The sequence below is a fragment of the Mustela erminea genome, chromosome 9 (genome assembly GCF_009829155.1).
Source record: "Mustela erminea isolate mMusErm1 chromosome 9, mMusErm1.Pri, whole genome shotgun sequence".
Classification (NCBI taxonomy): domain Eukaryota; kingdom Metazoa; phylum Chordata; class Mammalia; order Carnivora; family Mustelidae; genus Mustela; species Mustela erminea.
In genome coordinates, this window is record NC_045622.1 from 44,873,230 (window position 1) to 44,885,251 (window position 12,022).

Sequence of the window (12,022 nt, forward strand, 5' to 3'; positions counted from 1 at the left end):
AACTTTTTTTTTTTTTTTAGAGGGAAAGGTCAGTTAAGGTTCAAAAGCTCTTAAAAGTTGCTTTCATGGGGTACGTGGGTGGCTCAGAAGGCTAAGCCTCTGCCTTCGGCTCAGGTCATTGTCTCAGGGTCCTGGGATCGAACCCTGCATCAGGCTCCCTACTCAGTGGGGGGCCTGCTTCTCCCTCTCTCTCTGCCTTTCTGCCTACTTGTGATCTCTCTCTCTCTATCTCTGTCAAATAAATAAATAAATAAAATCTTAAAAAAAATTTGCTTTCATGTGCTTTGAAGCACTTTAGGGCTGGACAGAGAAGCAGATGGGGTATCTAGCTGCCTAAGTGGTGTGATCGAAAACCCCACCTCTTTCCCCAGCGTCCCTGCCACAGTACCGAACATGATTATTCTGTAGAGCTGAGTCTTCAGAGACTCGTGTTAAAAAAGCAGATACTTTGAACCTTAATGCCAGTATCACAATTTAATACTTTAATAGTTCTCCCAACAAAGTGAGCACATTTTGTCTAAGTGTTCCTTCTGGTATTGCAGGTAGTTTTTGAAGGGTGCCTGAGGAAAGAATTACAAGCACAGGGTGTGGAATTTGGCTTGCTCTGGTTTAAAAAGCTCATCTTGTGGAATGTATTGGATATCTTTTATATGCAGGACACAGTCTCCTGCCTCCGAGAGGGATTCCAAGAAATTCCAGACACAGTATCTGGCTATAAAGCGACTATACTCTCTTAGGATAAATTATGGATCCTTTATGTGAATATCTGATCACATGATAACAAATAGCGCCAGGCAGAGAGCACATTCCTGATCCAAAGTACCAAGGAAATGTGCTGCAAGATTGGAGACAAGGGACCCACTTCCAGTTGGGCTGATAGAGGAGCATCGCATGAGGGTGAAATTTAGCCTGGGCTTGGAGATAACAGCAAGGATTTGGGTGGAAAGCCCAGCAAATACACAAGGGCAGGGCTAGGGGATAGGCTGAGTGCAGATAGCAACCAGGCAAGGAAGTTTTGGGGATAATGAGTAGACAGACAACTTCATTTGGCATGAAGGGTCAACAGGAAAGAAGAGGGGGAAAGTACATTGGGTAGATGGCAGAACATCTCCCGTTGCTTCCGGACAAATTCAGACTTCATTCCACAGGCCTTGGGGATCCAGGGATAGGTAGGGAGCAGTAGAGGGACATGGTGGTCAAAGTTGTGTTTGAGACCATCCCAGCTTAGTGTCAGAATGCTGAGTAGGTTAGAAAAACAGGACTTCAGTATCAGGAGGTCAGATGTGAACCTAATCGAGTCAACAGAAATACAGGAGGTGACAGTAGAAGTAGAAAGGAAGTGATGGATGTGAGAGTCACTGGGAAGTAAGAATCACCTGGACCCCAGTCCCCTTGCTATGAACCATTGCTTTATTAATGTGAGAAGTCAGAGGCAGGATAGCCTAGCCATGACAATGTGTGTCTTTGGGGTCACGGTCAGATACCTGCCTCAAATTCCCAGCTCTTCATTAATTCATTTTGTGACATTGAACAGATTCCTTAGCTTCCCCAAGCCTCAGTTTTCTCATGAGTAAAAGGGGGAGAAGGGTACATACCTCATAGAGGTGTTGCAGAAAGCAGTTGAAAATTCCATGTTTGCTGTAATGGTTCTTGCCAAATAATAGGCAGGCGTGCAAAACATTGCTGTATTCCTCAAGAGAAGCAAAGCCAGACCTTAATCTAAGAAGTTGCTGTATTTTCACAGACAAACTTGGAGGTCTAAGGCTCTTATTTTCATTTTTTTAAAGTAAGCAGACTAACCAAGTAGCTAACCCTGTGTCCCACCCCCATTTCACTTTCCCCTCTCCCAGCCACATGGTAACATAGCAAATACTGTGTGTTTCTGTATTTAGTGACTGGCCCTGTGCTCTGAATGTGTCATTTCTTCCCCTTTTGCTTTCTGAGCAAATAGAAACAAAGGCATTTTTTAAAAAAAATCTAAATAATATGCCTCCTTGTTGCTTGGCAAATAACATGAATTCTAAAAGAAAGAGTCATGGTTACTTATCGGCTGCTGCCTTCCCTGGTGCTGGCTCAGTGGGTTTCATCTTTTCAGTCGGTCACTGTAGTTTTGCACGAGCTGCTCTACACGGCATCACAGGGGGTTATAAAGATGGTCAAGATGGTACTCCTGGAGGATCTCCTGTTTCCTGGGAGAGATGATACGTACACACAGAATGAGGTTGCACAGTAGACATGAGGCACATGGCTGGGTGGAGTCTAGTAAGAGAGAGACTGGTTTCATGTCTGGTTTTATGAGGTGAAATACACACATTCAGAGCTGAGGCCCGGGAGGCCCAGGAACTGGGTTTCCAAGGAGCAGAGAGGGCAAAGCGTCGCGTCCCTGCTTATCCTTTGTTCTTGCTGAGTGGGAGGAGAAAGGAGGACCGTGGTAGGAGAAGATGGATGTTCCATGGACTGCCCCAACCAGCAAACTGGGCTCAGGTCCTCTGATCATGTGATTGCTTTGTGTAAAATGTTCTGAGACAGCCTGCCGTGTGCTATAAAGTTCCTCATGTCCCTCCATGGTTCCTGAAAATGGCAGTCAAGAGAAATGGCTTTCTAGTCCTGGGCTCTTGGCTGTGCATTCTCTTACTGACCAGGTCTTTTTTTTTTTTTTTTTTTTTTTAAACATTGGTTGCTAGATGACTTGATAGAAATGTGTGCCCACGTGTTGTGAGAATTGCATTCTGTAATGTGTTTTTCTATTGGTCTTAATTCTGGCTCCACTGTCAATCCCCATTCTTCTTCCCTGCCCTTCCCCTCCCCATCCATTTCCCCTCTTACTCACACCCATGTGATCAAGATGTATCTTACACACATCTGCCTCAGCTGCTGTAATTCCTTTCTGGAACAATGAGGAAGGTAATGAAAGGAAGAAACGACTCCTTCTGAAGTTCACCCTCTTCCCGGGATTAAGTCTGTGCAAAAAGACCAACTGAAGCGCAGAAGGAAGGAAGGGAAACAAAGCCGCAGGGAAGTGGAGCTCACGACTGCAGCCACCACATTCTTGGGCCGGCTCTGTGGCCTGGGGGCAGATTGTCTCCTCCCCAAACTCCAGTTCCTTTGCTGCTTGGTGGAAAGCCAGTGCCTTCCTGGGTATTTTCCAAGTTGTTGACTCTGTGATGTCACTAAGAGAACAGGTCTAAGTGGGCACAGTGGTTTCAGCCAATAGTGACTTCACCTGTCATGCCTGAGGCAAGGCCACTGGAGCAGGACGTGGAGCAGGGGCTTCTCCTCCCCCTCTAGAGCCCCTCTGACTCTCCTTGTCCCTTCTTCCTCGGTAGCCGTGGGAGTGTCAGCTCAGGAGGGAGCCCTGTGAAACTCACTTTTCTCCATTTACTCTCACCCTGCTCTCATCCTGGGGCTTGGGTAGAGACTCTTCTTGCTTCTTCTGAGCCAGCGGCTGCAGTGCTTGGCCTTAGCCCTCTTGTGTGTGGACAAGAACTTGCTGGCCAGCCTGGAGGGTGGGGTTGAGAGTCCTCAGCAAGTTGTCGGCCCGCACCAGCCTCCCTGCACGGCATCCCTTAGATCTGCTGTCAAGTCACTGTCTCACCTGAATCTTTTCTTCAGTTACTTCCTCCTGAGTTAGAGTAAGCACTGCCATTCTGTGAAATCATGCCATAAAAGTCTTTGGGGCTTTATTTAAGCAACAGTGTCTGCCGCTGCACCACCCCTCAACACCTCCCCCACCCCCACCCCTGCCTTGAGATGAGTTCTTCCCTGTCATCCACATCTGATTAGATTCTGACTTGGACATGAGCCATTTCTACAAATTTACACTGTGCACCTCTTGTGTGCTTGGTACCGTGATAAAAACTGGACAGCTTCTGCTGAATGGTTTTGCTTGTCTCATGCCTGTCTTTTCTTTCTGCTCTGCCCCTGCCTTTGCTTTGCTGCTTACTCATCTCTAGGCCCCAACTCCCTCTCCCTTCCTGGTGTTTGGTTTTACAGATTTCCTCTGCTGTCCTGTATTAAGAGCTTTCAGCTTCAGTGGCACAATTTACTCTTTCTCAAAGGCTGAGGGTTTATTCTCTGAATTGTTTCTTTTGCAGTGCTAGCGTGGTCAGTCCAGCCTCAACCGTGATGGATACATCACAGGAACACAAGAGGAAGTCAGCTGTGTCTCCGGCTAAGGTAGACTGAGCTCAGACTCCGAAGATCTCATCTTTGGCAAGAATGCCATTTTTCTCACTTTAGCAAAGCACCATGAAATAAAGGGGATTTTTTTTTTTTTTTGCACCAAATGCAGATGATTTTTACTATTTAATGTAAGAAGACCCTCTTGTGGTGGAAAAGTTGATGAATACCATGTTTCTGCATTGCTGAAGACTCTAATTTCTTGCCCTGGAGAATAAAAAGTCTTAAGCTACTGGGGGGTGTTTCTTTTTAAGCATTCGCAACGTGACTTGTAGTCCCATATCAATCCAAATTCTTCTTCTTGACTTCCTGAATCTCTGTTAAAGGTCTGCTTGTGGAAGGGGATTGCCAATTTATGAAACTCTAGACAGCAAACATTGATACTCAGTTTTATATTAATAAAACGTTCTATTTACTGATCCCCTTTCTGTCATTGGAATTGATCATAATAGTGATAATGAAACACTTCAAAAACTTTGATAAGTGTCTTTTAATTCTTTATAGGAAAGGTCATTTACAATTATATTTAGTTCAGCTTCAGTCTAGCACAGCAAGAGTCTCATGTGGTAGAAATAGCACACATGAGGCGGGGCCGGGGTGGGGGTATGGGGATTCTGCCCTGATTAGTCCCAGGTTTACCCTAACCTTGATGATTCTATATTTTGTCTAACTTTCTAAGACTCTGGATTATGAGTATATTTTATATAGTTTAATTTTTCTCTGGCATCTATGGTAACTCTTAGCTAGCCACATTAACCAGGACAGTAATTTTTCAAACAGGCCAGGTAGAGTTTACTGGATAAAACTATCAATACTGGAGATAATAAGCATTTGCTAACACTGAGTTGCTGCTATGACATTTAAAATGAGTTTAATAAGCAATCTTTTTCCCCAGCAAAGGAAGAATCCATTTAATAGCTCCAAGTTGCCAGAAGATCAGTTATCTCAACAAACCAAAAGTGAGCCGTCAACAAATGGAAAGGCTGATTTCTTTCAGACTCCAAAAGAAGGTAAATATTATTTTTATGGACTAGATATTTTTATCTTTGTTATCTGTGGACTAAGGGAAATTCTTAGAGTTCCTTTAACTAAAATAACTTCCGAGGGAAAGTGAAAAGTCCTGATGGTTTTCTTATTTTACTATGCCCAATGGTTCCCTGCCTGAGGGAAGGAAGCAGAAATTTTAGAAACTGGAAGTTCATGCATTCCAGTCTTGGAACTGACACTTGTTGTTTGACCTGTGGGCCTTGGGTTCCCCCTCAGTGAACGAGGCAATTTTTGACCAGAGGCATTCAGTCATTCATTTCATGGAGCATATTGGATATCTCCCACATGCAGACACACTTCGTGTGAAATTAAGACTTTGCCTCAAGAAAAAAAAAGCCACTTGACAACGTTGTGATTCTCTGATCTGTAATTATCAGCCTGGTCTCTGAGGAGGCATTTGGTCAGGTTTGTGGCTTAATTGATTTAAGTCTGCATCTTATGGAATTTTACCATTATCCTATGCCATTATGAAGAAATACTAGAAAATTCAGTCTCTTCCAAAGCAACTGTAAAAAGATTCCACAGGCATTAAATATTGGACAAGGGGTAGAAAATTAATGTTGAGTAGTGGAGTTGGAGTTTGAGTTATCCTGTTTTAATATTAGCGTTTTTCCCTCTCTATTGTTTACATATTATGTTATATAGAATATTTTACAGAAAAAAAGGGCACTGGAACATGCTATCTATTTTTTTTAACTTTCTGAAAAAATTAATTTTTGTTTTTATTTTAAATATTTACTTATTTTGAGAGAGAGAGAGAGAGAGAGAAAGAAAGCAGGTAGGTGGGGGTGGAGGGAAAGGAGAGAGAGTCTCAAGCCGACTCCATGCAGAGCACAGAGCCCAACTCGGGGCTTGATCTCACCACCCAGAGATCATGACCAGAGCTGAAACCAAGAGTCAGACACTTCTAACCAACTGCACCACCCAAGAGTCCTGAGAAAATTAATTTTTTGTTTTAGAGATTTTCTTTTTAAAAATATTAATTTTTTTTTTTTTTAGAAAATTAAGTTCCTTAGGGTGCCTGGGTGGCTCAGTCGGTTAAGCATCTGCCTTTAGCTCAGGTCATGATCTGGAGGTCCTGGGAGTGAGCCCTGCATTGGCTCCCTGATCAGCAGGGAGCCTGCTTCTCCTTCCCCCTCTTGGCATCCCCATGCCCTCTCTCTCTCTCTCTCAAAAAAATAAATAAAATCTTAAAAAAAAAAATTAAGTTCCTTTTTCTGGTTTCCATATATAAATTTTTAAAGTGCCTTCTATGTTTTTCCTTAGCCTCCTTAAGGAGTTTTAAAAATCTTTTCTAAAATTATTTTATTGAATATAAAAATACCACAAAGTATGTATGTAAAGCACAGTAATCTTAAATGTACGGTTCAATGAAGTTTGTGCCTGAATTTTAAAATGTTTTTTAATTAGGTCTGTACTTATGATAATACTTTATTGTCTTTAATATTTTACTACTTTTGCTACATGTAGATTAAGTTTATGTTAAAAAAAAAAAGTTTATGTTAGGTGTTTTAAATTATATAGCTATTCTCCATTTGACATGTCATCTAATGTGTTTTAATTTACAGGTGAATTGTCAGAGTCCAAAGAAGACTCATCTATCCCAGAAACTTCAAGCCAAAATTTAGAGAAAACAAAACAGACATTTCCAGGCCCTGAGAACAGATCTCAGGTCAAAGCTCCAATCCCCAAAGCCAGGAAAATGCTCCCCAAATCACATGAGTTAAAGCTCAATGATAACCAGTCTTTTCCCCGACAAAGGACAGACTCCCTGAGCACAAGGGGGGCTCCCAGAGGGATCCTGAAACGCAACTCCAGTTCCAGCAGCACAGACTCAGAAACAGTGCGTTTTCATCAGAACTTGGAACCCAAAACCAAAATGGTGGCCCCTGGCCTCACCATCCATGAGAGAATTTCTGAGAAGGAGCATTCTTTAGAAGGTGACTCCTCCTCAAACTCCCTGGAGCCATTAAAGCATGTGAGATTCTCTGCAGTGAAGGATGAACTCCCCCAGAGACCAGGGCTAAGCCGTGGCCGGGAAGTAGGAGAATTCAGTGTTTTAGAATCTGACAGGTTAAAGAATGGAACAGAAGATGATGTGGATGTCGATGAGTTTTGCAATGACCCTCAGCCTTCTCAATACAGGAAGCCTTTGCCTTTACATCAGTCAGACTCAAACCTGACAGCATCCAAAAATGAAAAACATCAGCTAGTGGCTTCTGGTTCTTTTCCAGTTAATGGACAACATTCTCCCTCAGAAGTTTTAGCTGCAAGACCAGAGTCCATTGAAAATTCATCCACCATCAATGAACACAAAGCTAAACCATCAGAATTATCACAACTTGAATCAGAATTGCCCAAAAGCCCTGCTGGTAAGAAAGTTGTTACTACTAGACTATAAAAACCAACCCATGGGCTTAGAATGGCCAGGCCAGCCCTGTAGAAGCCCTGTTTGACCTCCTAGACATTCCAGCTACAATTCAGACAGGTGCCACTGGGGAATGATTATAGTACCTCTTTTTTTTTTTTTTTTTTTAAAGATTTTATTTATTTGTGTGAGAGAGAAAGCATGTGCCCAAGCAGGGGGAGTGGCAGGCAGAGGGAGAAGCAGGCTTCCTGGTGAGCAATGAGCCTAATGTGGGACTCAGTCCTATGACCCTGGGGATCATGACCTGAGCTGAAGGCAGAGGCTTAACTGACTGAGCTTCCCACGCATCCCGATTATACTATCTATTAATGGGTTTGGAAGTTTTCCTCAATCATCAATAGCTAAAGGGCTAACTAAAACTAAAACCAGGATAGCATGGTTTCTGCCCATTATGCTTTTCCCTAAAAAATGTAACTATAAATTATTTAACCAAATTACAGCATTTTGAATTAAATCAAGGTATGTATATAGAGTAAGAATTAAATATATACTAATACCTTTGTACAAAATATATTATCCACCTAATGCATATTTATTAATTACCATTCAATTAAACTTTGGGTTTTTTGAAAGATTTTAAGTAATCGCTACATCCAATGTGAGGCTGGGATTCACAACCCCAAGATCCAGAGTTGCACACCCCACTGGTAGGCCAACTGGCTCCCCCAGTTTTTTTAGTCTCAGAAAAACCTTCTTTTTTTTTTTTTTTTTTTTTTTTAAATTTGAGAGAGAGACAGAGCATGAGTAGGGGGAGGAGCAGAGGGAAAGGGACAAGTAGCCTCCTTGATGAGCACAGAGCCCAGTGCTGGGCTCAATCCAAGGACCCTGAGATCATGACCTGAGCCAGAATCAGATGCTTAACCAACTGAGCCACGCAGGTGCCCCAGACCTTCATTTTCTTAGCCATTTATTCTTAGATGTTAAAAGTGCTGAAGGAACTTTCTCCTTCAGCTGCTGTGAACTGAGAGGCAAAGAGAATACTGCTTTTCCCTGCTGCCTAGCTCACTAGGTCTTGAAGATCTTACACCTCTCAAGGGATGAGACGCTGTTTTCCCATACAACGATTTCATAATTCTTATGCTTTACAAAACAAACAATGGAAGAAATCATGCTGTGTTTTCTCTCCCATCTTCAGTAAGTGTTCCTCCGGCCCTGTGATAATTTCTTTATAGTCAGGAGAATTTACAGTGGCCGCAGTCCCATGTCCGATGTACTTGTTCTCCCCCTTCCTTACTAGTCAGCAGGAAGCGACCCTGCGTCACTTTGCTTGGCCCGACAGTTCTATACTTGTTCAGATCAATCCTCTTCTTCAAGAGCAAAGCACTTTCAATTACCCATCCCTGCACTCCAGACATTTTAATCATTTGAACACAAAGGAATTTTTTTTTTTAATTAAAAATGAGTAGGTGCTTGTTCAATGAAAAAAAAAAACCTTCATATTAAAGGAACTTACTGAAGTTTGACGAACATGGACAAATAACTGGATGGTGCTCACTTAAGTGCTTATTCAAAAGATGAAAAAAATTCTTTAATATTTTCCTTTATTATCATCCACAGAAAAAATTTGGTAAACCTTTCCTGTTTTTTGAACTGCACCTGCTTTCCCATGGACTACAGACTATCTTTACACTTTTATATTAACTACTTATTTATGCTTTCTGATTTTTATTTTCAAAGATTTATTTATTTTAGGGGTACCTGGGTGGCTCAGTGGGTTAAAGCCTCTGCCTTTGGCTCAGGTCATGATCTCAGGGTCCTTGGATCGAGCCCTGCATCGGGCTCTCTGCTCAGTGAGGAGCCTGCTTCCTCCTCTCTCTTTATCTGCCTGCCTCTCTGCCTACTTGTGATCTCTGTCTGTCAAATAAATATATAAAATCTTTAAAAAAAAAAGATTTATTTATTTTAGAGAGGGAGAGTGAGCACATGAATGGGGGAGGGGCAGAGAGAGAGGGAAAGAATCTCAGGCAAACTCCTCACTGAGTGCTGAACCCAAAATGGGGTTCAGATTCTGTGACCCTGAGATCATGACCGGCGTGGAAATCAAGAGTGGGAATTTAACCACCTGAGCCATCGAGGCATCCCTGTGCTGTCTGATTTTTAAGTACCAGTTGACCATGAAATTTGGGAGGAAGGCATCATCAGCTACACGTATTTTTTTCCCTCTTTGCGGGAGAGAAAGAGCAGGGGCAGAGGGAAAAGCAGACACCTGCTGAGCTGGGAGACCCCCCCCACCCGAACATGGGGGTTGATCCCAGGACCCCAGGATCACAACCAGATCCCAAGGTTGAAGCTCAACTGACTGAGCCACACAGGCATCCCCAGCTACACCTGTTTTGATTGACAGGACTCCTGGCCTTAGAGCTTATGCACAAAGGTCTGCTTACTTATTAATGCCCTGCTTACCACAAAAATATATACAAGTAAATAATGAAGCATAAAAAGAAAATCAGGCCCCAAAAGTGGTAAATGCAAAGTATGTGAATTATAAGGGGTTGACTTTAGCTCTGACCTCCAGGACAGTCAATATCACATTCATTACTACACCGCAGAATACAGAAGAATTCCTCAGAGAAAATGGAACAAACACTACCTTGCATCAAATCTTTAAAATAACTCTTCTTATGTTAAAAGAAATACGCTTTTGTTGTAAAACATTATAAAAGAAGAAATGGATATGGAATAAAACAAATACCGTCTGTGTTGTCATCATGCAGCACTAACTACAGTATTGATAACATTTAATTGTAGAGCTTTTCAATAATTTTCAATATAATCTTAAATTATGTTTATACTGCCAGAAGTTTTTTTACTAGTAGTATATTATAATCATTTTTTCATCATTGTCTTCTGTTAAACAAATGAACACAGACTTCTTCAAGATTTCTCAAAAGAACTTTGCAGTTATTGACATCTATTCCATAGTAAAATGTGTAGTTAAGTGAATCAAGATCTATCACATGCCCATTACTGTATAACCCTTTGTTTTTTTCACACTTAGCCAGAGTTGATGTTTAAAATTAAAGATAGAATTTTATTAACTGAATTGTCCTCTAGTGCATTGAAATGTAGCTGACTTCCTAAAAATTCAGCTGACATAATTTTCAGGAACATGCATTGTACAGCTTAGCATCTGTAAGGAAGGAGGAATGCAGAAACACCTGGTGTTAACTTAAGGGGCAGGTGCCTGAACTCCCTTATCTAAGTCTCCCATGTGCCCTTTGATTAAGGCTCAGAAAGGATTCTTTGCTTTCTTTTTTATTTTTAAAAATAATTTCTTAAAAATATTTTATTTATTTATTTGACAGATCACAAGTAGACAGAGAGGCAGGCAGAGAGAGGGGCAGGAAAAGCAGGCTCCCTGTTGAGCAGAGAGCCTGATGTGGGGCTGGATCCCAGGACCCCGAGATCATGACCTGAGCCGAAGGCAGAGGCTTAACCCACTGAGCCACCTAGGAGCCCCAGATTCTCTGCTTTCTTGATAGTTTACAGCTTAAATAATCTTGTTTAGGTTCTTAGCCATTGGTCAGCCAACATCAGGGAATGGGTGGAGATCACATAATGCATCAGTTTGTTTCGTTTATTTGACTTACAGAAACTACTTCGAAACTCACAGACTGTAGAGGGGAAGTGGGGAATAACAGAGGAGCCCCTTGAGATCATGGTCCTCAAACTGCAGTATGCAGATCAATCACTGATAGTTGTTAGTAAAGATTCCTGGGCCCCTCTTCAGAGATTCTGGTTTAATCTGTTAAGAGGAAGGCCCAGAAATACACATACCATCATTGTACCATTCTAATGTTCTGGAAGGAACTCCAGAAGGTTGTTTTCCCTACTCCTGAAATTCTCCTTGGTCTGTGTTCCTCAAACTTGGTATAAGCCCGTCTAGTGTTTATTAGTATGCCAGTGGGTAGGTGGAGTCATAAAATGAACATGGTGTATCTTCCTACAGTGTAAAGTTCTATGCATAGATTTGAGAGTAGAAGGGAAGTAATACTTAAAATGTAATATGGATCACAGGTGCCTGGGTGGCTCAGTTGGTTAAGCGTCCAACTCTTGGTTTCTGCTGAGGTCGTGATCTCAGGATCATAAGATCCAGTCCCACGTTGGGCTCCATGCTCAGCAGAGAGTCTCTCTCTTTCCCTCTGCTCCTCCTCCCATTATTGCGCACCCGTGTGTACTCTCTCTCTCAAATAAATAAAATCTTTTTAAAAAATGCAACATGGATCAGAATACAAAATCCACATGAGTTTTTTTAAGCTCTACACCCATGTGGGGCTTGAACTCTTGACCCTGAGATCAAATGTTGCATGCTCTACTGACCAAGCCAGCCAGGTGCCCCCATATGAATTTTCAGGATAAATCAGAGAC

General features: G+C 42.1%; 1 protein-coding gene across 8 annotated transcripts in view; it reads left to right on the forward strand.

Moving 5' to 3' along the window:
* The window catches only part of SYTL2 (synaptotagmin like 2), a 120,136-nt gene that overhangs the window by 76,392 nt on the left and 31,722 nt on the right, over window positions 1–12,022 (forward strand). For all 8 annotated transcript variants that reach the window (XM_032357437.1, XM_032357448.1, XM_032357449.1 and 5 more), the window contains exons 5-7: window positions 4,095–4,176; window positions 5,075–5,189; window positions 6,795–7,598. In XM_032357437.1, coding sequence (XP_032213328.1) covers window positions 4,095–4,176; window positions 5,075–5,189; window positions 6,795–7,598 — 1,001 coding nt within the window. The remainder of the gene's footprint in view (window positions 1–4,094; window positions 4,177–5,074; window positions 5,190–6,794; window positions 7,599–12,022) is intronic.